The 26,507-nt window shown below is 39.5% G+C and overlaps 1 protein-coding gene across 1 annotated transcript in view; it reads left to right on the top strand.

Annotated features, from left to right (window-relative positions):
- uba1 (ubiquitin-like modifier activating enzyme 1) overlaps positions 1 to 26,507 on the top strand; it is a 331,255-nt gene that overhangs the window by 181,499 nt on the left and 123,249 nt on the right. Inside the window, 4 exon segments of the mRNA XM_051933534.1 lie at positions 5,128 to 5,191; positions 5,194 to 5,259; positions 17,378 to 17,475; positions 18,935 to 19,081. Of these exon segments, the coding sequence (XP_051789494.1) occupies positions 5,128 to 5,191; positions 5,194 to 5,259; positions 17,378 to 17,475; positions 18,935 to 19,081 (375 nt within the window).

Raw genomic sequence — 26,507 nt, 5'->3', positions numbered from 1 at the left:
TACTCCCTTGAGTCCAAGAAATCGATAGTCATAAATTAAGGATGGACTGGATTGGGGGGGAGGGAGAGGGAGAGACACATAACAGCAGCAAGAGTAGGTGCAAATGGGTAGATTGTTTTTATTAAAAAAAACAAAGCAGTGTTTGAAAAAAGATGCAATGCAGTGTTTTTTGAATAAATGAATTTATAAATCTCCCTAGATAAAAAAGTAGTGGTTTAAAGCTCGTAAATAAATAATCCAAATCGTTAAAATCCACAGATTAAAATACTGTATGGATCTGTATCTTTCTAAAAGTGGCTTGTGTTCCTACCACCCTCTCATGGCCTTCAGCAAGGAACCCCACGAACCCTGCTCCTTTCTCCTGCAATTTTCCTGCTTCTTCCAGTGGGAACGACCCTGGTCCATGTGCTTTGACTGCTTACTCTTGCGGCCTTTTCCTGCCGCTTGCCCCTCCACACTATCGCACCAATCCTCCCTCTCTGGATCTTGCTACTCGGGTAATTTTTATTCTTCACCGGGTGCAGGCGTCTTAGATATGAAACTCCAGAGTGGTAATGTGGAAATCAGCTGAGCTGCATGTGGGCTCCGACAATTACCTCATCAGCATCCGTAAACACTATCACATGCATCTGCCCCTGCTTGGAGCTTGAATGCATTGTTTGGGGGGAAAAAAAAAAGAGAAAGATACTTGTGCAATGTCACAGCGTCCTCAGATCGCTTTTACCACAGACTTTCCAATTTTGAGGGACCCATGAATTCAGCTTCCTAGCAGAAGGTATTGAAAGAGAATGTCTAGTCATCAGTCTGTAATCTGAAACTTAAGGTGGAGTGGTGGCTCTGTGTCAAATGATTTGTGCTGGTGTCTGGAAGGTTACTATTTCAAATCCCAGAAGAAGAACCTATATTTTTAGGCCATTGAGCAAGGCCTTTAACTGAAAATTGCTCCAGGGCTGCTGTATAATGGCTGCCCCTGTGCTTCAATGCCCAAGGGTTATGCAAAAAGATAATTTCTCCTTGCGATTAACAAAGTATATCAAATCAAAAAAATTACGCAGCAGGACATGATTTGAAGCACAAGAGCAAGTCCACCTCCAAATGGCTTGAGGGAGGTGGGGGTTTGGTGTGGCCTAGTTTAAGTGCTGACTTGAACCCATTTTAGATGTTATGGCGTGACAAAAGTGATTCTGTAGAGGAGAGTGGGTCTAAATTTCTCCACAGTGATGCCTGTTAACGAGATACGTTTGATTGGGGTTGTTGTTGCTAAAGGTGGCATCAAGTGTTATGTTTAGGTGGGACTTACTTTTTAAAACTGGTCTTTCTAGGTGTTGGTGATTTTTTTTCCTTCATCCTTCAGTAAATCGAATGATTATTTAAAAACAGTGTAATTTGGTTACTCTTGATCAGGAGATCAGAAACAATTGTGTTATGAGTAAGCAAAAACTGAGGAGATCAGGAAGGGTAAAATATACTAAAACATTGACTATTCAGAAGAAAATATACCTAGTACAGCATGCGTTATGGGGCAAAGATATGCCGTAAATAACTGGAGATTATGAGAATTACTTTCTTGGATGATTAGTTAGTGTTATGGGCAGTGCCCAGACTTATGACCCGTAAACTTCAGTCATGAATGTTTTTTCTAAGCAAATCGGAACATCTTCCTTTGCATTAATGCACCTATGATATGCATCTGTGTGGTAACTTAAATTATACATAAGATATAACCTGGAAGAAACAACTAAATTACCAGCCTACAAGTATAGCAGACACAGCTGAATTTGAATTCTGAGCTCAGTTTTTTTAGGGGGTTGGCAAAAAAGCATTGCACCTTATTTAGCAATAGTGTGATCACAGGGAAAAGTGATGAAATGGCAGCTTTCCCACAAATGTTTTGTGAAGTAATTCCCCACGCCTCCAATGTTTAGGTTGCAATCTGTTGTGGAAAATTCTATGTAGACTCCTTTGAGATGGTCTGTGTTGTAAGTGTCACTTTATAAATTACAAACTATTGGAACATGGAATGTGAGAGGGATGTACATTGGAAAGTTGGACATTATCAAACGGAAAATGGAAAGAACAAGTATAGACCTAGTTGGAATCGGTGAACTGCACTGGATTGGATCTGCAGGCTTCAGCTTAGACAAGTACACCATTTATTACTCAGGCAGTGAGACAGAAAGAAGAAAGAATTGCCATTGTGGCCAACAAAAGGATCGCAAGGTGCATACAGAGCCCCCAGTACATCAATGATAGGGTCATGTCCATCCATATCGGAGGGAAACCTCTGAATTTGACCATCATTCAAGTCTATGCACCAATAGCAGACGCATCAGAGCAGAACACTGAGGACTTCTATGCCCAGGTCCAAAGTTCACTCGATAGAACCCCAAGAAAGGGCATCATCTATACATTATGGGTGACTTAAAATGCCAAAGTTGGAGGAGGAGAGGATGAGGAGGAGTTTGCAGGCACAGCCTAGGAGAGAGGAATGAAGCTAGGGACTGCCTTGTGAAGTTCTGCCAAGAGAACAAGCTTAGAGTCACCAACTTCATTCAACTGAAGCAGCAGCTCTACACTTTGACATCCCCAAATGGGCAGCATCATAACCAGATCAACTACAACATCTGTCATCAAAAATGGAAGGGATCGATTTTTTTTCTGTGAAAACACTTTCTATGTGCAGACTGCATCTGATCACCAAATCTGTGTAGCTGAAGTCAGGGTCAGATTATGTAAAATCAAGCATCCGGACATGCAGAGCAAGTTTGATGTTAGTAAGATTCCTGTGTAGTATGCAACCGAAGTGAGTAACGGGTTCAACCTGCTCAGGCAGGAAGACGTGGGCCCAGACGAAATTTAGGCAGAGATGAAAGGAACCATCACTGAAACTGCTCAGAAGCATGTACCATACAAGAAGCCAGTATGTTGTGGGAGCTGGTTAATTGCAACCACACTCCAAATCGCTAAGAGGAGAGAGGCAAATGCTAAGGGCAGATTGAATGAAGTCAGGCAAGTCAATGCAATTTTCCAAAGAGAAGCCAGGGAACACCAGAAGAACTTCTTAAATGCTCGATGCACAAAACTCAAAGAAGCATATAAGAAAGGCCACACCAGGGAACTATTCACTATGGTGAAACAAATGAAAAGCTTCACTCTGCACGCCAATCAACCATCAAAGACCATGATGAGAATAAAATTCGCACTCAACAGGATATCAAGCAAAGGTGGAAAGAGTACACAGTGGAATTACCACATCAGCACTAGCATTGACTACCCTGAAGAGCTTGGGGGTCAAGAGGAAGCAGAACCAGACTCATTGGAAAGTGAAGTGGATTGGGTGCTGAGGCAGCTGCCAAACAACAAAGCACCTGGCATTGATGGAATCCTGCAGAGCTGCTCAAATCAGTGCTAAGAGCCACATTGATAGCACTATGCCAGAAGATCTAGAGGACCTGCACGTGGCCAAAGGACTGGAAAAGATCAGTTTTAATCCCACTGCCGGAGAAGGGCGATGCCAGGGACTCTGCCAACTATAGAACAATCACCCTGACCCATGCCAGCAGTGTGCTTCTAAAAGATCATTCAGAGACACATGGGCAACATCCTTTATCGAGAACTTCTGACATCCAAGCTGGATTCTGTAAGGGCAGAGGGACCTGAGATCACATCGCAAACTTGAGGTGGATCATAGAAAAGGCAAGGGAGTACCAGAAGAAGCTACACCTGTCCTTCATTGATTATACCTAAGCTTGTGATTTTGTTGTGCATGATGAGTGTTAGGAAGCACTGAGTGAGGTAGGAGTGTCAGTGCACCTGATTAGGTTAATCAAATCACTACTATGGTCAAGAAGCTGCAGTGTAAACCAGGTATGGAGACACAGAACGGTTCAAGATCAAAAAAGGTGCAAGGCAAGGATGCATTCTCACTCCTTTTCTTTTCAACCTCTATGCAGAATTAATCATGAGGAAGCTGGACTTCGATGATTTTAAGTGACACTAGCAACACTCATCGTGCTGGAAGCTTCATGAACTTGTGTAATGTTGTAACTGGGAGTTGGGGGGTGGGGGGGGGGGCTTTTACAAAAATTGTGATCTTGGGTTTAGGAAGGTAAACTTATGCTCCTTTTCCTGCAAGGCCTGTTGTTTGTGCTGTATTTTTCCAATAATTTACAAAGGCAGCATTCCAGTCCATTAAAAAACCGTTTTATACTGAGTAAATAAAAGTTAAGGAAAATACTTCTTTTTACATGAGTTAGTTATGGGTTACATCACCATACATTTGAAATGTTCAAAGTAGAGGAAAGTTAGACATATGTTGACTGTTGTGCTGTGAATAGACTTCCTTGAAATTATTCAGTAAAGGACTACACACTGGTGCAGTGGTAGCACTGCTTTCTCACAGTAGAAAGACCAAGGCTTGTGTCCTGGGTCATCCTTGTGTTGAGTTTACATGCATTCACTGTGTTTGCATGGGTTTTGAGGCACTCCAGTTTCCTCACAGTCCCAAAGCTTTCAAGTTAGGTAGAGGAGGAATATATTCAGATCAATTGAGAACTTTTACAGGGTACTGTACATGGTTCAACTAAGCCAAAAGACGACAATTTACAGGTTAACCTGTCTTCTACTCTGTGGTGGCATCGCCTTTGGTCTGCTGCCTTATAACTGGAAAGTTCAGTTTGCATGTTCCACCAGCATCTGCACTGGCTTTCTCGAGTACTCCTCCTTCTGCTGCTTCTGCTTCCCCCCACTGGCTTGTTGGTTATATTAAATTGCAACTCTTGAGTCCAGTATAAACACCTGAATGTGTGTATGAGTATGTACAGTGCTATAGTTTCTTGTCTAAGCTTTGTTTCTAACTTCTGCCTGGTGCATGTAAGGTAGAATCTGGTTTATAATTGCAATTTTGTAATGAAGGTAACTGCTTCAGGAAATGTATTGATGGATTTTTGGGGGGGATGGTGATTGGGATAGTGAAATTTTTCAGACTTCATACTGGTAAGACTTTAGAACCCTTTAGAGAGCATTTTCTGTCTGAAGCATAATGCTTTTCTTTGTCTTCCAATTTACCCCATATGTAATATTTTTAAAATATAGTTTTACATCCGTTGTTTATATTTTTGTTTTAAGGATGAAGCAGGAGTTGTAACTTGTCTTGATGAAGCACGACATGGCTTTGAAAGTGGAGACTATATTACTTTACTGAGATCCAAGGCATGACTGAGCTCAACAACTGTGACCCAGTTGAGATCAAGGTGTTAGGTATGGATTTTAACTTCAGAATGTTTTATATCGAATCCTGTGTGCACACTTGTATATATGTTGGATGCCGTCAACATTTGCAAGAGGAAAGAGGAAAATTGGATATGTCTGTCTCTTGACACCTGAACACAACACACAATCTCACAAACACATTTCACACACTTTAGGTTAATGTCCCTCATTGTTCGTGATGATTTTTCTTTGAAACACCAATTTATTCACATCCCTCAAACATAGGAAAGGTCAGTTCAGACTTGTTAAATTTTTATCTATGCCAAATAAAGAATCAAGAGTATGCTTCAGTAAATTTATTCAGTTTTTTCTATCATACAGTATCTTGCTTTATTAGCAATTCATGTTATGAATGGATTAAATGGTTTTGGTAGTAGATGGATAATTCATAATATTTATAAATATAACTAAAATCTGAAATACTCTTCTGGCCAGTAGATTCCAATGTTTGATGATCGAACTCTGCTTTTGTACTTTGACAGTAGTGCAGGTTATGTTATGACTGTCTATTAGCTATTCACTTTTACCCATTGATTGGGATAATCCAATGCCCCCACATCATGCTGTTTTAAATACTACCATAGACAACCATTTTGAGCAACATTTGAATTATGTTGCAATTTCAACAGTGTTTATAAAGTATGACATGATCATCATGGACTGGGCATCATCTTATTTTATCTTATGCATGTATTAAACTTACTCATTAGCATCACCAAAAAATATTTTTAAACCATGCTTAAAAATAAAAAATCAAACGTTATACACATGCAACATAAATTGGTGAGAACAAAACTTATTCAAAATATTTTCATTTACATATACTCTTTAATGCCTTTGTAACACATTTTTCAAATCATGTTTGTCAGTTGTCATGTTATTCTGTTAGGTTTGTGACATTTGAGATTTTTGTTTTCATCATAGATGGAGGATACATTCAGTGGTCACTACTAATTGTCATAAACTCTTGATGCTTTTTTTTTTTTTTTTTTACATTTGTACCAACTTTATTCCTGTGAAATCAAACTTCTCAATTCAAGAAAACAGCCTTTGTTGAGTTAACACTAGAATCCCTGAAGCCTACGAAAAACTTGTAATCCTGGGCCACCTTAAATTCCTTGCACCTCTCCATCAACGTCTTTTGTTTTGTAAATGTGTTGTTCAGTACAAGCAGCTTGCTATCCTATTCACACACACCTACCAACTGTACCCCCATAACCCCCCCACCCCCCTCACGACGAAGTTCAACTCGGGCAGAAATGTTTTCTCAACTCAAGCTAAAGGCTCCTTATCTGCGCGTGAGGTGCCTGGAGTTGTATAGGATAATAATACAGTACATCATTATTTGAAATACATGCATTTGATGTGTGTTCCATGTCTATGATGATCTGGGTAAGTGTAGGATGAAAGGAAGTGTGAGGTAAGAAATGCCGAACACATACTGTGGTCGAAATTTAACATCTTATTAAAGAATGAAACTTCCTCTAACAGGACATTTCAGTAATCAGGCATGAGAAAAGCTATTCATTGTATCTTTTAATTACTTCTCAGCAAAATGCCTTGGAGGGAGCATTCTTCAAAAGCAGTCCGTTACAGCATGGTCAGAATGGTCAAAGGATAGAGATTCATTTTATAAACTGTTGAATTTACATACAGTGTCAATGAATGGCATACATTTTACTCTGGTTGGTTTACACCCAAATGATTTATATATAGTAATCCCTCCTCCATCGCGGGGGTTACGTTCCAGAGCAACCCGTGAAGTAAGAAAATCCGCGAAGTAGAAACCATATGTTTATATGGTTATTTTTATATATTTTAAGTCCTTATAAACTCTCCCACATGGTTTATAAATATTCCCCGTACAGTTATACAGCATAAACCCTTTAGATTCTCTTAGTTATTAGGTAAGATTCATTGAAATTATGTATGTAAACACAGTTTATATACTACAGTACTCACAAACATACGTATCGTATATCATTGAGGAGTTTTATTTAATACGTAACAGTTTTAAACATATTGTAATTGAGTAGGTGATATAAAAATACGTGAAAAATCTAACATGTAAATGCTGTACATAAAACCAAAATGCTATTTTAAAGAACTGTAGAGCGTCTCCGATATCATATTTGTTACAGCCATTACGATAGTCAGGCCACCGGCAATAAATACCTACAATGCAAGGAAAAAATTGTTTAAAATGTGTGCACAGTTACAATAAACGTACATACATGTACTAAGTACGTAGAAAAATAGTTTTGGGTACTCACCAACTTGTCAGATAACGATGACATTTACTGCACTGTCACAGCTGTTGTAAAGGAGCCTCTTCACGCGACTGTGTAGCAGCGCCGTCGTCTTCTTCCACTGAAGGCGTACTAGGCAGTGTTTTACCGTGTAAGGAACATCGTGATGGGCAGTTGCTGGCGCTGCTTTTTCATTTGTGTAAGAGGTTCCTATACACTTCCGTGGCGCCGTCAAGAGCATTTTTAAATTGCAGAGAACGAATCATTTGCGGGTCCCATTCTTCAACGGATGTCTGCAGATCTTTTGCCATTCGTAGAATGGTCGCGAGACACTCAAAAGTTAGGCCTGCGTCTTCTCCCTCTGCCGGGTCGTCTTGATCTTCCTCCTCGCTCGCTGACTTGGTCATCTCGGCCAAATCTTCATCGCTGAGCAGCTCGGAGTGGGCATCGAGTAGCTCACTGATGTCATCACTGGTCATGTTGTTGAATCCCTCTCCTCCTAGCAGTTTTGCCAGCGTGACTGCCTTGTCAACCGCTGAGTCATGAATTTCTTCTGCAGAAAAGCCCTTCTTTTCGCACACAATTTCTGGCCACAATTTCTTCATATCATTAAGGGCCTTCTGCACGTTCACCATACACGATGTGATCATGTACTTATGCCAGTACTCCTTCAGGGAAAAGTCATCGTCCGTGTCCATTGCCTCGACCATGTGTTGCAGGCTGTTCCTTGTGTACAATGCCTTGAAAGCCCGGATAACTCTTTGATCCATTGGCTGAATCAGTGATGTCGTATTTGGTGGCAAGAACTCAATTTTTACACCTCGGTAGGATAGATCCAAGGGATGACCTCCAGCATTGTCCAGAAGTAAAAGGACTTGAAATCCAGCCCTTTATCTGCCTGATAGATCTCTACTTCCGGGATGAAACATTGGTGAAACCAATCCGACGTTAGGCGTTTCGCAATTCACGCCTCAGGTTGTGCATCCATCCAGTACACAGGCAGCAGGTTTTTATTCTTATTTTTCAGGGCTCGGGGGTTTTTGGACTTATAAATGAGCCCAGGCTTTATCATAAAGCCCGCAGCATTGGCGCACATGACCAGCGTGATGCGATCTTTGTGCACCTTAAACCCCAGGGCTTTTGCCTCTTCCTTTGTGATAAAAGTACGAGATGGCATCCGCTTCCAAAATAGGGCCGTCTCATCCATATTAAACACGGTTTCAGACTGATATCCGCCTTCCTCAATAATCGTCTTGAACGTGTCGGCGACAAATTTCTCGGCTGCGGCTTTGTCCGCGGAGGCATTCTCTCCTTGCAGGTTAACACTGGCCAAGTTGAACCTTTTCTTAAATTTTTCAAACCAGCCCTTGCTTGCAGTAAATTCACGGCTCTCGCTGGGGGATTCAGCAAAAGTTCCAGGTCGAGGGTCGTCGTCGTCTGTAGCATCTCCGGCATCCGCAAACCTATCATAAAGTTGCTTGGCCTTTTGTCGGATGATATTGGTGTCCACGGGGATGTTTTTCTTCCGGAAGTCTTCGATCCAAATCCCTAACGCAGATTCCATCCGGACTACCGCCTTACTACGTCCACTTACACTTCGTTTCGCCTCCTGGTTAAAGGACACTGTGGCCGTAGATCGTATGTTCTTTTCCTCCTTCTTAATATAACGAACCATGGACTCGTTGATACCGTAGTGGCGTCCTACAGCGGTGTAGCTTTTCCCTTCCTTCAACATGTCCAACAATTTCACCTTTTCAGCAATTGTTAGCATCTTCCGTTGGCGCTTCGGCACGGCCCCAGTAGCAGGAGAAGATCGCTTTGTAGACATAACGAAGAGCTTGACTACAGTACGCACAAAGCAAAACGTTGATGCTGAATGAGTGAGATGAGATGAGATGCCGGCTTTAAGCGAAATCGAATTCGAATTCTGCGCTCCCCGTCGCTGAGCCAGTCAGCACCCAGGAGCTTAACCGCGTCCTCTGATTGGGTAGCTTCTTAGCCATCCGCCAATAGCGTCCCTTGTTTGAAGTCAAATGTGTCCCTTGTTTGAATTCAAATGGGCAAATCATGAGGAAGCGCACGTACTGTAGACCGCAGACATCCGCGAAGCAGTGAAAAATCCGCGATATACATTCACATATGCTTACATTTAAAATCCGTGATGGAGTGAAGCCGCGAAAGATGAAGAGCGATATAGCGAGGGATCACTGTAAAATAAAAGTCTGTTCTATTCTGGTGGTTCTTCTACCTTTTGAGATGCGCCACCACCCTTGAGATTTCTGTGCATATAACAATTGTCCATACTTGTTGCTTGTAGTACATCTGCTGATTTCTTAGTCATCCTTCAATACATTTTGTATATTACATCAGCCTTTCTTCTGGTACATTCTTTATTTACTTGACCATCTTAGTATTTTTCCTGAACCAATCGCTTGACGTTTATTTGGTTTCTCACATTTATTAACCCTTTATGCTATTTCTTTAAGATAAGTTACCCTAAAATTATTCTTTCAGAATACCTAAAGCAGAAACTTTTTTTCATGTTATACTAATAATGACGTGAAGTTTATAATGTGTGAAGACTCTAGTCCAAATATCAAATAAACGTGTGCATTTATTCAAGAATATAACCAAAGGGGAAAAAAAGCATTCAATTTACATGTTGCTGTCAATGAGTTAAAAACCCAAGCTCAAATGCCAATCAACAGGAAGTTGATATGTATTCTTGAATGATGTAGAGGTAAGAACTGCTGCCTTATAATTCAAAGGTACTGGGTTTGAGACTGGGCGCGCTGTGTTTTGAGTAGTGAGCTGCTATTATTATTATGATGGGATAGCAGGCTGTTTGCTGCTTGTGCTGATCGACACATTTACAAAACAAAAGACACTGATGAGGAAGTGCAAAGGAATTTAAGGTGGCCCGGGATTATGAGTTTTTTTGTAGGCTTCAGGGATTCTAGTGTTAAAAGTGCTGCAAATAAGTTCTAAGACTTTTACTTAACCTGTTTATACTAAACCAGAATTAGCTGCTGAACTATGCTAATTGTACATGCGTTAGTTACTGTAGGCTGGCTCCATTTCATACTAATCAAATGTTTGTCATATGTGCTTGCCGTACTTTCATCACAGTTTAGTTGCATTACTTTAGTTTCAAAAATTCAACAATCTACACAAATGTAGTAGTGTATAAAACCACATACTTCAATCAATATAAACTAAATTTGTGTCATTTGCTGTATTATGTGCTTCCATTAACACAGTTGAGATTTTATTAATAGAGTGGTCTGCCTCATGCTTCAAAACATTGAGCTAAGCCAAATGAATGTCTAGACACTGTGGATGTTTTAAAACTGAAAATAAAATTTATTCTGGAGTTCAACATATAGAGCTGCTCATTTCGACATTTTTGTAGCCAAACTAAAGACTCTGATAACCAGTTGGGGGGGAAAAGACAGATGATTGGGTGAACGAGCCCTGCTATGTCCATTATTTTCAGAGAATGAAATGAAACCTCCTTTGTATGCTTCTAGCATTAAAACGTAATTAGCCTTTCTGTCATTTCCATTTGGCTCATTCAAATATGTTATACAAGTTTAAATGATTGCAGTGCACAGCTGATTAGACATACAGTTATGGCCTCAATGCAATCATAAATTGTGTTGTTTTTTAACTAATTTCTTAATCGAATAAATGAGGCAATAATGGATGCTTTTTTTGCCTTGCATCTCGTCTTAAGCTGAATTTTGCACCTGTCTCATTCAAACTCTCTACTTAAATCATTTTATATGTGGTTGACCTTTATGAAATCTACATATTTTACTGTAATTAGGAAAAAAAGCATAAGAGTGCTTTATAGGGGCATGAAGACTTGAGTTCTTTGGAAATGCCTTGCATGGTGTTTCTATGTAAAGTTGTTGCATGTTACGGAAACTAATTTCTGCCACTCAAAAAAAAAAATAAATATTGTGCTACTTCATAAAAAAATGGAATTGTTTCTCAAAGATATTGCCTATTTGCAGTCAGTAAAATTATGCACACGTGTGCTCTAATCATCTTATGATAGCTAATTTGGAAGAGGTTAAGTACTTGCATAGCAATCAAGTGACAAAAATTGAGCAGATATAAGTACATTTCATCCTGCATATGCTGAGGGATGAATTTAATCTGCCCAGTCTAGGGTGACAGGGAGCCAGTCCACTACAGGTCCTTTTGGCAAGGTATAGTCACACAGCCAATCAGGAAAGAGTTTATGTGCAATCTAGTAACAGAAACCTATAAATAAAGTATATGTTTAGGTTGTTTCTGTTATTTGGCATAGATAAGTGTTTCTTGAATTATGGGTCATGGTTATGCCTGTGGGGGATCACCATATGATTGTGTAATAAAATTGAAGAGTTCATCAAATTGAGAATTCTGTGTTGAGTGATATGCCACCCACTATTTAGCATAGTATTTGTAGCACTAGTATGTAAAACAGAGTTGTTGACAAATCACGGATAACTTAAATACACTACTCAAAAAAAAATTGGGGGAACACTTAAATCGCACATCAGATTTCAATAAATTAAATATTAAACTAGAAAGTCTTTGAGCAATACTGTGTAATTTGTTGAGAACAACATGATGTACCGATGGTCAGTGGAAACCAAAATCACCAACACATTGAGGGCTGGTTTCAACATTACATTGAAAATCAAAGTCAAAAATTGAAATCACAGGTTTATCCAGCTTGCGTGAATTTCATCACGCCAACTCGTAATGTGACTTCACTAGTGTGTATGGCTCCTCCTGATAGCAGATGGTGTCCTGTCCAGACCTAGATCCCAGTGAGCTCCTGAACAGTCTGTGGCACTACTTGGCAGTATTGACTGCATCAGTAGATAGGATCTCAGAGTTTCTCAATTGGATTTGGGTCTGGGGAACATGCGGGCCAATCAATGTCATCCTCCTTCTACATAATTCACGGTGGCTTTGAGGATTTCATCCTGGTAGCTAACAGCAGTCAAGGTATCATTGCCTAGTGCTTGGAGGTCTTTGCGAACCTCCAAGGATATACCTCCCCAGGCCATCGCAGACCCACCACCAAACTGGTTATGCTGGATGATGTTCCAGGCTGCATAAGATTCACCACGGTGTCTCCATATTCTTTCACATGTACTCAGTGTGAACCTGTTTTCATCCATGAGGAAAACAGGGCAACAATGGCTGAGCTGCCAATTGTGGTATTCTCTGGTCCAGGGGTTCTCAAACTCGGTCTTGGGGACCCACTGTGGCTGCAGGTTTTTGTTCCAACCAGATTCATAATCGGTGACAACACCTGATAACACTGATCTCATTTAATTAGCTGGTAGTTTTTTCTGTTGTTCTACATTCAGAAAAGCACCACATTTATAAGACATTTAGAAATATTTCTGCTTTTGCTATGTGTAGCTGCTGGTGAATAAAGCAGGATCAAGCACGAGTTAAATGTGTGCTGAAAGAAATCTCTCAATCAAAAAGTTTGTTTTTAAAGATTTAGTGAAAATTCAAGGCAAATAGTCCACACAAGAATAAAGAAAATAGGTTTCACATGTAGAATAAAAGGTAAAAAAATTAGAAAAAAATGTTTGTTCTCTAAACTTAGCTTTTCTTGTCAAACTTCAGTTGTTTCTATACTTAAAGATGCTTTACTTCGCCTTCAGTACGCTCTAAACGTACGGCACTGCACATTCAATAGAGCATGTTAACTTTCATACTATTGAGCACGTAAGGCACGGTTTAAACCCGTAATGCCTCCATGCCTTACACACGGCAAGGCAGGTTACTAACCGAGGCTAATCTATAGTTTGAGAGGCAAGGAATAGGTAGAATATACCAATTCAATTCAACTTGTGAGGATAAGAACCTCCCGTAGACTATGCACTGATACTGTATATAGGCAAACATTTAATATAACTTAAATAACTAGCAAATGGCTCTTACACACTAGATTTAAATGCTTAACTCTTTTGTTGATTTCATTATATTTTGCCCTTTCTCTGTGCAGTTTTTCCCCTTCATGGTATCTTATTAATGACGACTAAAAATGAGCAAAGCAGACACCCTGGCAAGCAACACTGAATAATCAAAGGCTGCAACTACTTAAGTGTTAGACCCACTAATTAGTAAATAATGGATTAATTAAACAATTAGAACACCTGGAAAAGCAGAATGAAAATCAAGAAAAAAAATACTTTCGCATATAACTGCTCGGTACATTTTAATATTTATTTATTTATTTTTTACCTAACTTAGTTTTCTACTTTTTATATTGTTCCCAAAGCACAGAATGTGGGAAAAACAGTTAACTTAATTAGCCCAGAAATCCAGTTAAAAACAGAACCTGGCTGGAACAAAAAGCTGCTGCCACAGTGGGTCCCCAGGACCGAGTTTGGGAAGCACTGCTCTGGCGAGCTACACGGTGATGGTCTGTGAGCACAGATTCCATTAGAGGATGTTGGTACCTTATTCCACACTCTTGAAGTCTGTTTCTGACAGTTTGGTCAGAAACATGCACATCAGTAACCAGCTGGAGATCATTTTGCAGGACTCTGGTAGTGTTCCTCCTGTTCCTTTTTTCAAAATGGAGCAGATGCCAATCCTGCTGCTGGGTTGATGCCCTTCTACAGCCCTGTCCAGCTGTCCTCATGTAACGGCTCTTCTCCTGCTATGTCCTCCATGCTTTTAAGACTGTACTGGAAGGCACAACAAGCTTCGTTGTGACAACATGTATGGGTGTGTCACCCTGGAGGAGCTGTAATAACTATGCAACATGAATTGGCTGCAGGAACTGCATCATACTACCAGTAGTGACAGTTACACTAGCAAAACGCACAATTGGAGAAGAATCAGTCAGGAAGGATAAGGAGAGAGCAATTGTCTTTGGCCACCACCTGTAAAACCATTCCCTTTTTGGGGGTTGTCCTGCTGTTGCCTCTCCAGTGCACATAATCTCACTTTCATTTGCACCAAACCAGGTCAACGTGATTGACAATCGCTTATTCTTACTAACTGGATAGATTGGTATCCCTTAAGCTCAATTGGCTTGGTGTTAACTGTCATGATTAAGTGTTCCCTTACAATTTTTGAGCAGTGTGTAATAACTATTTCCCACCTTCATTCTCCCAACTTATTAAACAGCCAGTTTGAGAAGACTGACAGCAAAGACGGGTGTAAGAAATGAGGAGAGGTTGAAATGATAGATGAGCTTATGAAGTGAAGGGGTCACTACACCAAATTGAAATGTCCAAATGAAAACCGGTATAGGACAAGAATGTGACAGTTTTCAAGGTATAATGAAGAATGAGTGAGTTTTATGGAGTTGTACAATATTGCTATAGCACTAAATATGCTAAATGCAGTTTAATTGGCCAAGAGCAATTGCTCTGTGCTTCATCATATGTTTGCCTTTACGGATACAGTACCCAATTCTGTAACTGATGTTCAAAGGAGGTTTCACTTTAAAGTGCCTCGACAAGGCTGAATTCCTTCTCGTCCCACTGTTTTAAGGTGGTTCAATGAATGTCTTACCTAGCTGGCAGTGTGAAGGACGTGTTTGTTAGACCACTCATACAGTATATGCTCACTACATGCAAAACGCATACATTTTCATACAGAATTTGAACAAGAAACATGTTCACATGGAAATGAGATTTTGAATTGAAAATGCACCTCTCCCCTTCATTTACTGGTCAAGAGTCCTCAATCCTCAACCCTTTGTGAGCATATTTCCTTTCCATGCCCTGTGCTGATTTTCCTGGAGTATTAAAACAATATTTTAGCAAAAAATAAACAGGTTTTGCACATTGTGAGCATATGACTGAATAACTAATGTACAGTGCATCCGGAAAGTATTTACAGTGCATCACTTTTTCCACATTTTGTTATGTTACAGCCTTATTCCAAAATGGATTAAATTCATTTTTTTCCTCAGAATTCTACACACAACATCCCATAATGACAACGTGAAAAAAGTTTACTTGAGATTTTTGCAAATTTATTAAAAATAAAAAATTGAGAAAGCACATGTACATAAGTATTCACAGCCTTTGCCATGAAGCTCAAAATTGAGCTCAGGTGCATCCTGTTTGCCCTGCTCATCCTTGAGATGTTTCTGCAGCTTAATTGGAGTCCACCTGTGGTAAATTCAATTGATTGGACATGATTTGGAAAGGCACACACCTGTCTATATAAGGTCCCACAGTTGACAGTTCATGTCAGAGCACAAACCAAGCATGAAGTCAAAGGAATTGTCTGTAGACCTCCGAGACAGGATTATCTCGAGGTACAAATCTGGGGAAGGTTACAGAAAAAATTCTGCTGCTTTGAAGGTCCCAATGAGCACAGTGGTCTCCATCATCCGTAAGTGGAAGAAGTTCGAAACCACCAGGACTCTTCCTAGAGCTGGCCGGCCATCTAAACTGAGCGATCGGGGGAGAAGGGCCTTAGTCAGGGAGGTGACCAAGAACCTGATGGTCACTCTGTTAGAGCTCCAGAGGTCCTCTATGGAGAGAGGAGAACCTTCCAGAAGGACAACCATCTCTGCAGCAATCCACCAATCAGGCCTGTATGGAGGAGAACCTTCCAGAAGGACAACCATCTCTGCAGCAATCCACCAATCAGGCCTGTATGGTAGAGTGACCAGACGGAAGTCACTCCTTAGTAAAAGGCACATGGCAGCCCGCCTGGAGTTTTCCAAAAGGCACCTGAAGGACTCTCAGACCCATGAGAAAGAAAATTCTCTGTTGTCTGATGAGACAAAGATTGAACTCTTTGGTATGAGGCACCGCTCATCACCAGGCCAATACCATCCCTACAGTGAAGCATGGTGGTGTTAGCATCATGCTGTGGGAATGTTTTTCAGCGGCAGGGACTGGGAGACTAGTGAGGATAAAGGGAAAGATGACTGCAGCAATGTACAGAGACATCCTGGATGAAAACCTGCTCCAGAGTGCTCTTGACCTCAGACTCGGGCGACGGTTCATCTTTCAGCAGGGCAACGACCCTAAGCCCACAGCCAAGATATCAAAAGAGTGGCTTCAGGACAACTCTGTGAATGTCCTTGAGTGGCCCAGTCAGAGTCCAGACTTGAATCCGATTGAACATCTCTGGAGAGATCTTAAAATGTCTGTGCACCGACGCTTCCCATCCAACCTGATGGAGCTTGAGAGGTCTGGGTGAAACTGGCCAAAGATAGGTGTGCCAAGCTTGTGGCATCATATTCAAAAAGACTTGAGGCTGTAATTGCTGCCAAAGGTGCATCGACAAAGTATTGAGCAATGGCTGTGAATACTTATGTACATGTGATTTCTCAGTTTTTTTATTTTTAATAAATTTGCAAAAACCTAAAGTAAACTTTTTTCACATTGTCATTTTGGGGTGTTGTGTGTTGAATTCTGAGGGAAAAAAATGAATTTAATCCATTTTGGAATAAGGCTGTAACATAACAAAATGTGGAAAAAGTGATGCACTGTGAATACTTTCCAGATGCACTGTATATAATGCAATATGAGTAACATGAGATTTTCCATTTAGAAGTTTTGGTATTAGCTGTTTTACAGCATGAGCACCCATTCCATCGTAACCTTTATCAGCATTCTTCATGAAAACCTGAGATTAATTTTTTTCCCAGCCACTACTAAAGAGCAAACTGGATAAGTACCCAAACAAATATATTTTTCCTGGTTACCCATTCCTTTAACACTACAAGAAGTGTGCCAGTTAATTTTTCACTCAATTGTGAATCTAGGCTTATTATTTTAAAAATACATATTAACAGTTTGAACTTTAAGGATTAATCATAAAAATAACTATTCTAAAGATTATATTTCTCTTTGTAGGTCCTTACACATTCAGTATTTGTGATACCAGCAGTTTTTCAGATTATGTTCGAGGAGGAATTGTCACGCAAGTTAAGATGCCCAAGAAGATCAGCTTTGTAAGTCTGTTACTTCCAAAGCTATTGCTTGCTTTGGCTGTGGTGGTGCTATATAAACCTTTGTGGTAACTATAGAAATTGCTCATTTTTCCCCTTTAAGGGCAATTTTTTAAAATTAATCTTCATTATCTATGAAACAGTAAGATGCAATTAATTTTATAATTTGCCTAAAACACTTAGGTTTTATATTTTAGAATTTATAGTAACATTCCCAAAGTAAATGGGTGCAGGACCCAGTGCAAAAACTTGAGTCAGAGATTAATGTCCTGGCTAGTTACATTAAAACATGTTAGTATTTATTGTCTTGTAATTAATGTCAAATGAACAGACAGATTTCTTACCACTTTGATCTCGAGTTTCTTCAGTTGCACTTGTTGAAACTCTTGCACAGCTGACATGAGATATGGAACATATGACTACTGTATACGTGTATGGTCTTTTGTGCTATAGTCAGTTTGTGGTTTAGTTATGTTTTCCTGTATTTGTTGTCTACTTGAGTCATTTCCTTCAGATTAAACATTAGGCTTAAACATTATTCCATCCAGCACTGTTTATATTGATTGTAGCATATCCCAAAGGATTTGTGACTCTCCTGTTTCTGATATGTTTATGGGTGCTGGCTGAGCTGGAAACTCTCGTGGGACCAAAAGACTGTACTCTGGTATGTTGGATAGTTTGACCATGACAGTGGTAACTGCAATGAAATAGAAGCTGACCTAAAGCATAATGTTACCAAATAAAACAAGTTGTCTGTTTCCCGACAACTGATGATCAGATCCTTCTCCAATTAGTGCATGTAGTAATGCAGCTCCAATACTTCAGTGGTCAACCTGAAGATTGGGACATAGCAGATATCCAGATATTATAATAAACAAGCAAATACAGGTTTTGTCTTATGCTGCTTTAATGCACACATTTCAGCCTGCAGAGAGTACTAGAATCATCATATTTGTATGTTTGTATGTATGAATCAAACGATTAAATCGAGCATTTATAAAGTGCTTTAGAGGATGTTTCAAAATATTGAGATATCATGAAGTAGCCTAAAAATACTGTAAAATTATTTACAGGCCTTAATGCTCAACCATGTGTGTTTCTGTATTTGTGTGTGTATTTTTATGTAATATTTATGAAAATATATGCGTATACAAAAGTTCACAAACACATTCAAGATGTTTGAGTGCACTTTTGGGTTTTATTTCAAAGCTTGTTGAGAGTTGTAATTGGATCAACCATAAACTGCTAAAATGCTCTGAATAAATTCACTTTCCAGTCTTCTTAAAGACTTGCTTCTCAATACTACGTTGTCCTTTCTTCTTAACACTTGTAATGTTTGTTACAGGACTGGCATTGGTACTTTGGTACTGAGCATCATTTGTTGCTGTTTAAGAAACTTGGATTTAGACCAAGGACTAATGTGAAAAAACACTTACTGTGCTTTTTTGTTTAATTTCTTTAGAAACCCTTGTCATCTTCAATGGCTGAACCAGACTTTATCATGACCGACTTTGCTAAGTTTGACCGCCCAGGTCAGCTACATATTGGGTTCCAGGCCCTCCGCCACTTTGCAAAACAACATGACAGAATGCCAAAGCCTTGGAATAAGGTACTGTAAGTGCTATTGGCTGTGTGTATGTATGCATACCTTAGTGATGCACCGCTCATTTAATTAGGTTTCCATTTTTACCAGTAAAGCTAATTGAACCATGTCTGAGAACCATGTCTGAAAAAGTATGCCAGTAGGAAATCGGTCATGGTGAAACTAAAGTGACTGTCTTGACCCTTTTAAAGCTGCCATGCTTACATCACGTGCAACTGCCATATACAGTCTGCCAAAATGGACCATTAAGTGATTTGAAACAACACACTATAGAGCACTTTGAAATTCACAAGACAAAAATGTACCCAATGTATAGTAGCTACTAAAAGTAAGAAACTTGGGAAAGTAAATTAAAATAATCACCCTAGTAATTTATTTAAATAATCACCCTAGCACTCTATGGGCAGAATTTTGATAGTATCCTGCATGTGGTAGGTAAATTATTACGAGTCTTTAAATGACATTAAAGAAACATGATGTAATCAAGATTACATCTTGCCTAAAAAAGAGGCCCGAATTGCCCTTACAGCTGCATATTGTAATCTTTTTAGCTAGCCAGTAAAAGCTGTCATTTTGCCTGACTTCTCATTTCATCCATAAGGGCTAACGCGGTACAACACCCTATTATTAAAGAAGCATAAAAGAATGAGCTGTACACCAGAAGAATAGTGTGCATTATCATGTTTACCCCTGATGTCAGCTGCTGTGTACCTCAGTTTTAGTGCTTTTAATCGGATGTATCAGAAGCTAACTATGTAGCTTACTTTACTTTTTTGTATGCAAAATTTACCTTTTTTTTTTTTTTTAAAAAAAAACAAACCAAAAAAAAAAAACCAGAGGTTGATATTGTGAATTCATTGGAGCTCCTTAGTCTTGAACATGCTACATACAGTTGCCCATGAGTGAAACATGTGTGCTGACTGACCTTGACTTCTTAATGGTCATTGGAAACAGATTTTATAAGTGACTATATTCTTTTGAATACAAACAGGTAATTAGAAGGAATAAAGGGAATTTGGGGTATACATATAATTTTACCCTATAGCACATCCTACAAAAAAGGTAGTTTTACAAAACTGATTATAACGTTTTGCTCTGTAATCTTGTACCATTGGCAAAATTTTGGAGGGTTTAGATCTAAGGCAATATATACAGAGTCATGATTTACTTTAACTTTTTACATACAGTATTGATTTTTACAGGCTGCACATTTTCTTGGGGCATGCAATGAATTGAAAGTTTTAACCATTTTACAGAATTAAAAACAGATGAAAAGAAATATTATTGTGAACTGTGTACAATATCCACCTCCTCTGTGTTCTGTCCATGAGGGGACCGCCTTACTGTGCTGTGCAAGTGTTTAATCTGACCAAGGCATGCCATCGGCCCATGCTTGTACAATGTCCCAGTGCTTGAAGCAGAACCATATTACTAGTGGCCATCTGACTACACTAACATTCGATTTGTGTGTTTTGGGGGCCTGATAAAATAATACTCAGCTGGAGATCCTGTGGGGAGTACTCACAGGTACATTAAGAAATGTTTTTATTGCAACAATTCAATGTCTGCCTCCTCTATGTCCTGTCCGCAGGGGACTTGTTTACTAAGCTAAGAAAGGATTAAAGCTTGCCAAGGCATGCCATCATTCCTGGCTTATGTTGTAATAAGCGTTTGAAGTGGGCCACACCCCATCGAATTTGTATGTACTTTATGCAGCAGTGTTAAGAGTGAAAAGTTTACTGAAGAATTACTGCGTGTGCCCAAGGACACAATTTTCTAATCACTCCCGATTTTTCTTTGAGTTTTGTGGAACTCTTGTCCTTTCCCTTTGCTTCTGATAGTGGCCTTAATTTGCATAAAGCAGCAGCTGTAAATCTGTACACAGTTTCTTCCTTTCTTTCTTGGTGCTCAGAAGAGAAAAAGACGCAATCCCTAAGAATTGCCTACTCACTACAGCATTATGACTGACAAATATCAACAAGTAAAAGTGAGTGAGTCAGTCAAATTTGCATTATATATATGTATATTTATATATAGTGCCCTCCATAACATTTGGGATAATGACACATTTTTCCTTGATTTTCTTTGCTCCACAGTTCAAAGTTATAAATCAGAGACCTGATTAAAGTGGACATTGCAGACTTTCATTTAATGGTATTTGCATACATTTACACAGTGTAGAACTTGCAATACTTTTTATACATGGTCCCCTCAATTTCAGGACACCATAATATTTGGGACAATTGGCTCCACATGCCTTTGTGATTACTTCGGTGTGTTTCATTGCTTCATTACTGTAGACATAAGATACCTAGCCTGCCTTCCACCTTTTGGAGTCTCTTATTGCCATTGTTCAACATAAGGGCAAACCTGTGCCAATGAAAGTCAGAGCAGTCATTAAGAGCTGAAAAACAAGAATAAAGCCATTAGAGGTATCTGTAAATAATCTTCCGGAGGCAGATGTGTATGTGTCAGAGACTAGTAAGTGATTGTAAGAGCAAAATGTGGAGTCGAAAAGGAACTACCCAAGATCCAAAGCAGTCCATCTCTTTTCTTAAACACCGTTGTTAAGGTGTTATGGCTGTAACAGGTACTGGCACACTAATGTTCATTGATGATGTAACAAATGACAGCAGTGGCACAATGCTTTCTGAGGTGTATAGAAACATCTTATCTGTTGAAGTTCTAGTAAATGCTTCCAAACTTATTGAATGGCTTGCCATCTTACAATAAGATAATGGTCCCATACATGCTGTTAAGGCAACACACAAGTTATCAAAGTGAAAAAAATGGAAAATTCTTCAATGGCTAAGCCAGTCACCCAGTTTAAATTCAATATAACATGCCTTCCACATGCTGAAGACAAAACCTAAGGAGACAAGTCCCAGAGCAAGCAAGAACTGAAGATGGCTGCAATAGAGGCTTGCACCTGGTGATATCTATAAATCACAGATTTCAAGCAGTCATTGCATGCAAGGGGTGTGCAACAGTGTACTAAATATGACAGCTTTAAAATATGTGTTGCTGCTGTTTCCAAAACATTATGGTGCCCTGAAATGATGAGATCATTTATAAAAAGTGTAATTTCTACATGGTGTGAGTAAAATGTATGCAGATACCCGTAAAGTCTGCAGTTTGCACTTTAGTCACGTCTGAATGATTTGATGTTATTTTAAACTGTGGAACAGAAGGGTAAATCAAGGAAAAATGTGTCCCAAACCTTATGGAGGGCAGTGTGTGTATGTACAGGTGCTGGTCATAAAATTAGAATATCATGACAAAGTTGATTTATTTCAGTAATTCCATTCAAAAAGTGAAACTTGTATATTAGATTCATTCATTACACACAGACTGATGTATTTCAAATGTTTATTTCTTTTAATGTTGATGATTATAACTGACAACTAATGAAAGTCCCAAATTCAGTATCTCGGAAAATTACAATATCAATTAAGACCAATGCAAAAAAAGGATTTTTAGAAATGTTGGCCAACTGAAAGGTATGAACATGAAAAGTATGAGCATGTACAGCACTCAATATTTAGTTGGGGCTCCTTTGGCCTGGATTACTGCAGCAGTGCGGCATGGCATGGAGTCGATCAGTCTGTGGCACTGCTCAGGTGTTATGAGAGCCCATGTTGCTCTGATAGTGGCCTTCAGCTCTTCTGAATTGTTGGGTCTGGCGTATTGCATATCTCCTCTTCACAATACTCCGTAGATTTTCTATGGGGTTAAGGTCAGGCGAGTTTGCTGGCCAATCAAGAACAGGGATACCATGGTCCTTAAACCAAGTACTGGCTAGCTTTGGCACTGTGTGCAGGTGCCAGGTCCTGTTGAGAAAATGAAATCTGCAGATGACATGGCACCCCCAAACCCACTCACCGACTGCTGGAAACTTTACACTGGACCTCACGCAACCGTGGATCTCTGTGCCTCTCCTCTCTTCTTCCAGACTCTGAGACCTTGATTTCAAAGGAAATGCAAAATTACTTTTCAATCAAGAGACATAACTTTGGACCACTCAGCAGCAGTCCAGTCCTTTTTGTCTTTAGCCCAGGCGAGAAGCTTCTGACGCTGTCTCTTGTCAAGAGTGGATTGACACAAGGAATGCGACAGCTGAAACCCCATGTTCTTGCATATGTCTGTCGCGTGGTGGTTCTTGAAGCCACTGACTTCCCAGCTGCAGTCCACTCTTTGTGAATCTCCCCCACATTTTTGAATGCGGTTTTCGTTTCACAATCCTCTCCAGGGTGCGGTTATCCCTATTGCTTGTACACTTTTTTCTACCACATCTTGTCGTTCCCTTCGCCTCTCTATTAATGTGCTTGGACACAGAGCTCTGGTGAACAGCTAGCCTCTTTAGCATGACCTTTTGTGTCTTGCCCTCCTTGCTGCAAGGTGTCAGTGTCTTCTTTTGGACAACTGTCAAGTCAGCCAGTCTTCCCCCATGATTGTGTAGCTACAGAACTAGACTGAGAGACCATTTAAAGGCATTTTGCACGTGTTTTGAGTTAATTAGCCTGATTCTGAGTGTCTAGCACAGGTGTCTTCAATATTGAACCTTTTCGCAATATTCTAATTTTCCCGAGATACTTGAATTTGGGACTTTCATTAGTTGTCAGTTATAATCATCAACATTAAAAGAAATAAACATTTGAAATACATCAGCCTGTGTTTAATGAATGAATCTAATATACAAGTTTCCCTTTTTGAATGGAATTACTGAAATAAATCAACTTTGTCATGATATTCTAATTTTATGACCAGCACCTGTATTAATAAATAAATATATATGCGTGTGTGTGTGTGTGTGTATATATATTTTTGGCTATCAAACGAGAATGCCATTAACAGACATTTGGACATAAACCCTGCATATGCAAACTTAAGGAACAACATGTTCATAATAAATGAAACTTTTACAACCAATACACCCCCACCCCCCTCCCCGAACACACTGACTTAGCTATCCCGCCACCCCCCCACCTAATTTTTGCTATATATTGCCTTTGATTCTTGTAAGTCTAAGCATTATCCTCTGAAGGCCCCTGGCAAGGGGCTGAAAGCTCAGGAATAAAAACTATTTTATGACTACGTCAGTGTTCTTCCCAGAAATTTTTTCCCGGCTGGGTGGCATGAAAAATTAGCCCGGCGCGGGACCAGGGAAATTTGAGGTCGTGCGGTGGGAAAATTAAACTGTGCACTATTTTTATTAGTTAATTATTATTAATTATTTTCCATTGCTCAAGATAACTTCCTTTTTTAAGGTTTGACACTTGTGCCAGAATATTTTTATTAAATTTAAGAAGTATTCAATTCTGGATCCTGCAACCCTAACAAAAATTTTAAATAACAATTTTTATGACATAAACCAAGAGGCACAAGTATTGTAATGTCGGGAAGAAAAGTGAAAACAATGGGGGAGAAAAAAAAAGTATGGGAAACCTAATGAAGAAAAATTTAAAAATATTCTTTAAAGCCAACTTGCATATGCAGAAGGTGTCTTCAGTTAAATACTTATTCTTCTTTTCTTCCTAGAGGCCCAGTTGTCTACAGCTTTTCCATAATCAAAAGTCCCCAGGATCTGGGCCCTCCAAGAAGATCAGCATGAGGTTATTTAGCTTGCTTTGATTCTTGCGATTTCTCAAACACGTCTTCATCCTTTTAAGGGCAGAAAACCCCCTTTCACAGCCCAATATGAGCTAGTTTGGCTACATTTAGAAATGACTCTTTAGAGCTCTGATGTCGTTGCCAGTATTAGTAAAATCTGTTTTGGACTGAAGTCTTTGTATGATTAACTTCTCGATCATTTTTGACGCAACTGTCCATTCTTGCCTGCTACTTTCATATTTAAAAATTGAAGGGCTAACATTTTCTGAAGTAATGATTGAAAAGAATGTGGTATCTAGCGGCGTCCGCGGATTCAAAAAAAAAGGGCCTGTTTTAAATCCCATAGAGCCGTGTCTCTCCTCCGTGAGCGCCGATTGCATGGCCAGCGGGGAGTTAATGAGGCGTAGTTGGGGGGGGGTGTCGCGGAGTCGTACCTGCACGTGTGGGTGTGATCGTTCTCAATAGCTTCATTGGTCTTTCTTGTGGCGGGTGCTTAAGGTGTTGCGCCCACGGAGACACAAGGTGTCTGAAGGTACCAGTGCGCATCCTGGCCAAGTCGGGCGTCAGAATAGCACACAAACCCACAACAATTTGTGCCCACGGCCTTCTTTAATGCTAAATACAAAAATAGACAGCAGAAACACGAAACGCAGTTTATAGCATTCCATGCAGTTCTTGCTCTGCGATATACATAGGACAAACTTCAAAAAGAATCGCAACACGTATACAGGAACATCACAACGGCGTCAAAAGAAAGGACTCGCTACCATTGATCTATACGCATACTAAATCAACAGGACATACATTTAACTGGGACAATGTACAAGTAAAATTTAAGGCCAGTACTAAAAGTGCCAGAGAGCTGGCCGAATCTTGGCTATCAAATGAGAACGCCATCAACAGACACTTGGACATAAATCCAGCATATGCAAACTTAAGAAAAACATGTTCATAATAAACTGTACACCCAATAACCCCGTCATCACACTGACTTAGCCACCTTAGCCATATGTATGTATGTATGTATGTATGCATGTATATGTATGTATGTATGCATGTGTATATATATATATATATATATAATATACGTGTATATGTACAGTTAGGTCCATAAATATTTGGACAGAGAGAACTTATTTCTAATTTTGGTTCTGTACATTCCACAATGAATTTTAAAATGAAACAACTCAGATGCAGTTGAAGTGTAGACTTTCAACTTTTAATTCAGTGGGGTGAACAAAACCGATTGCATAAAAATGTGATGCAACTAAGCATTTTTTTTAACCACAATCCCTTCAAATTAAATAACTGGAAATAAAATGTTCACCCCACTGAATTAAAGCTGAAAGTCTGCACTTCAACTGCATCTGAGTAGTTTCTTTTAAAATTCATTGTTATTAATGTACAGAACCAATGGATTTATTTATTGATTTTTATTCCCACTTCTTATTGATTTTTAATGGATTATATTTATGTACTTTTTTTTGGGGGGGGTTTACTTTTTTTCATGGTCCAGCAAGCTTTCTTTTCGAATTCTTGTGCATGGCACGTTTACCCAAGGTAACTCCCTCCTTGGGGGGTGTGTGTGTTTGAATATTTCATGCACAGTGAGCACCACATACCATTTCCTTTGACCATTAGCCAATCAAAATCTTTAAACCATTGTTGGTTGATGCCAGATAAGCAGTGCTTAGATTTATCAATTGGCAGAGTGTATGCCTAAAGAGATTTCCCCTGATGGACCAGCCTCTGTAATGTCTTTGTCTGAAATTGCCACATCAGGAGTTGACACTTCACTGTCATTAGTTTGTGGCATCTCTTT

The sequence above is a fragment of the Erpetoichthys calabaricus genome, chromosome 11, assembly GCF_900747795.2.
Source record: "Erpetoichthys calabaricus chromosome 11, fErpCal1.3, whole genome shotgun sequence".
Lineage (NCBI taxonomy): Eukaryota > Metazoa > Chordata > Cladistia > Polypteriformes > Polypteridae > Erpetoichthys > Erpetoichthys calabaricus.
Note: the sequence above shows the minus strand (reverse complement) of the source record. Positions and strands in the feature narration are given on the sequence as shown.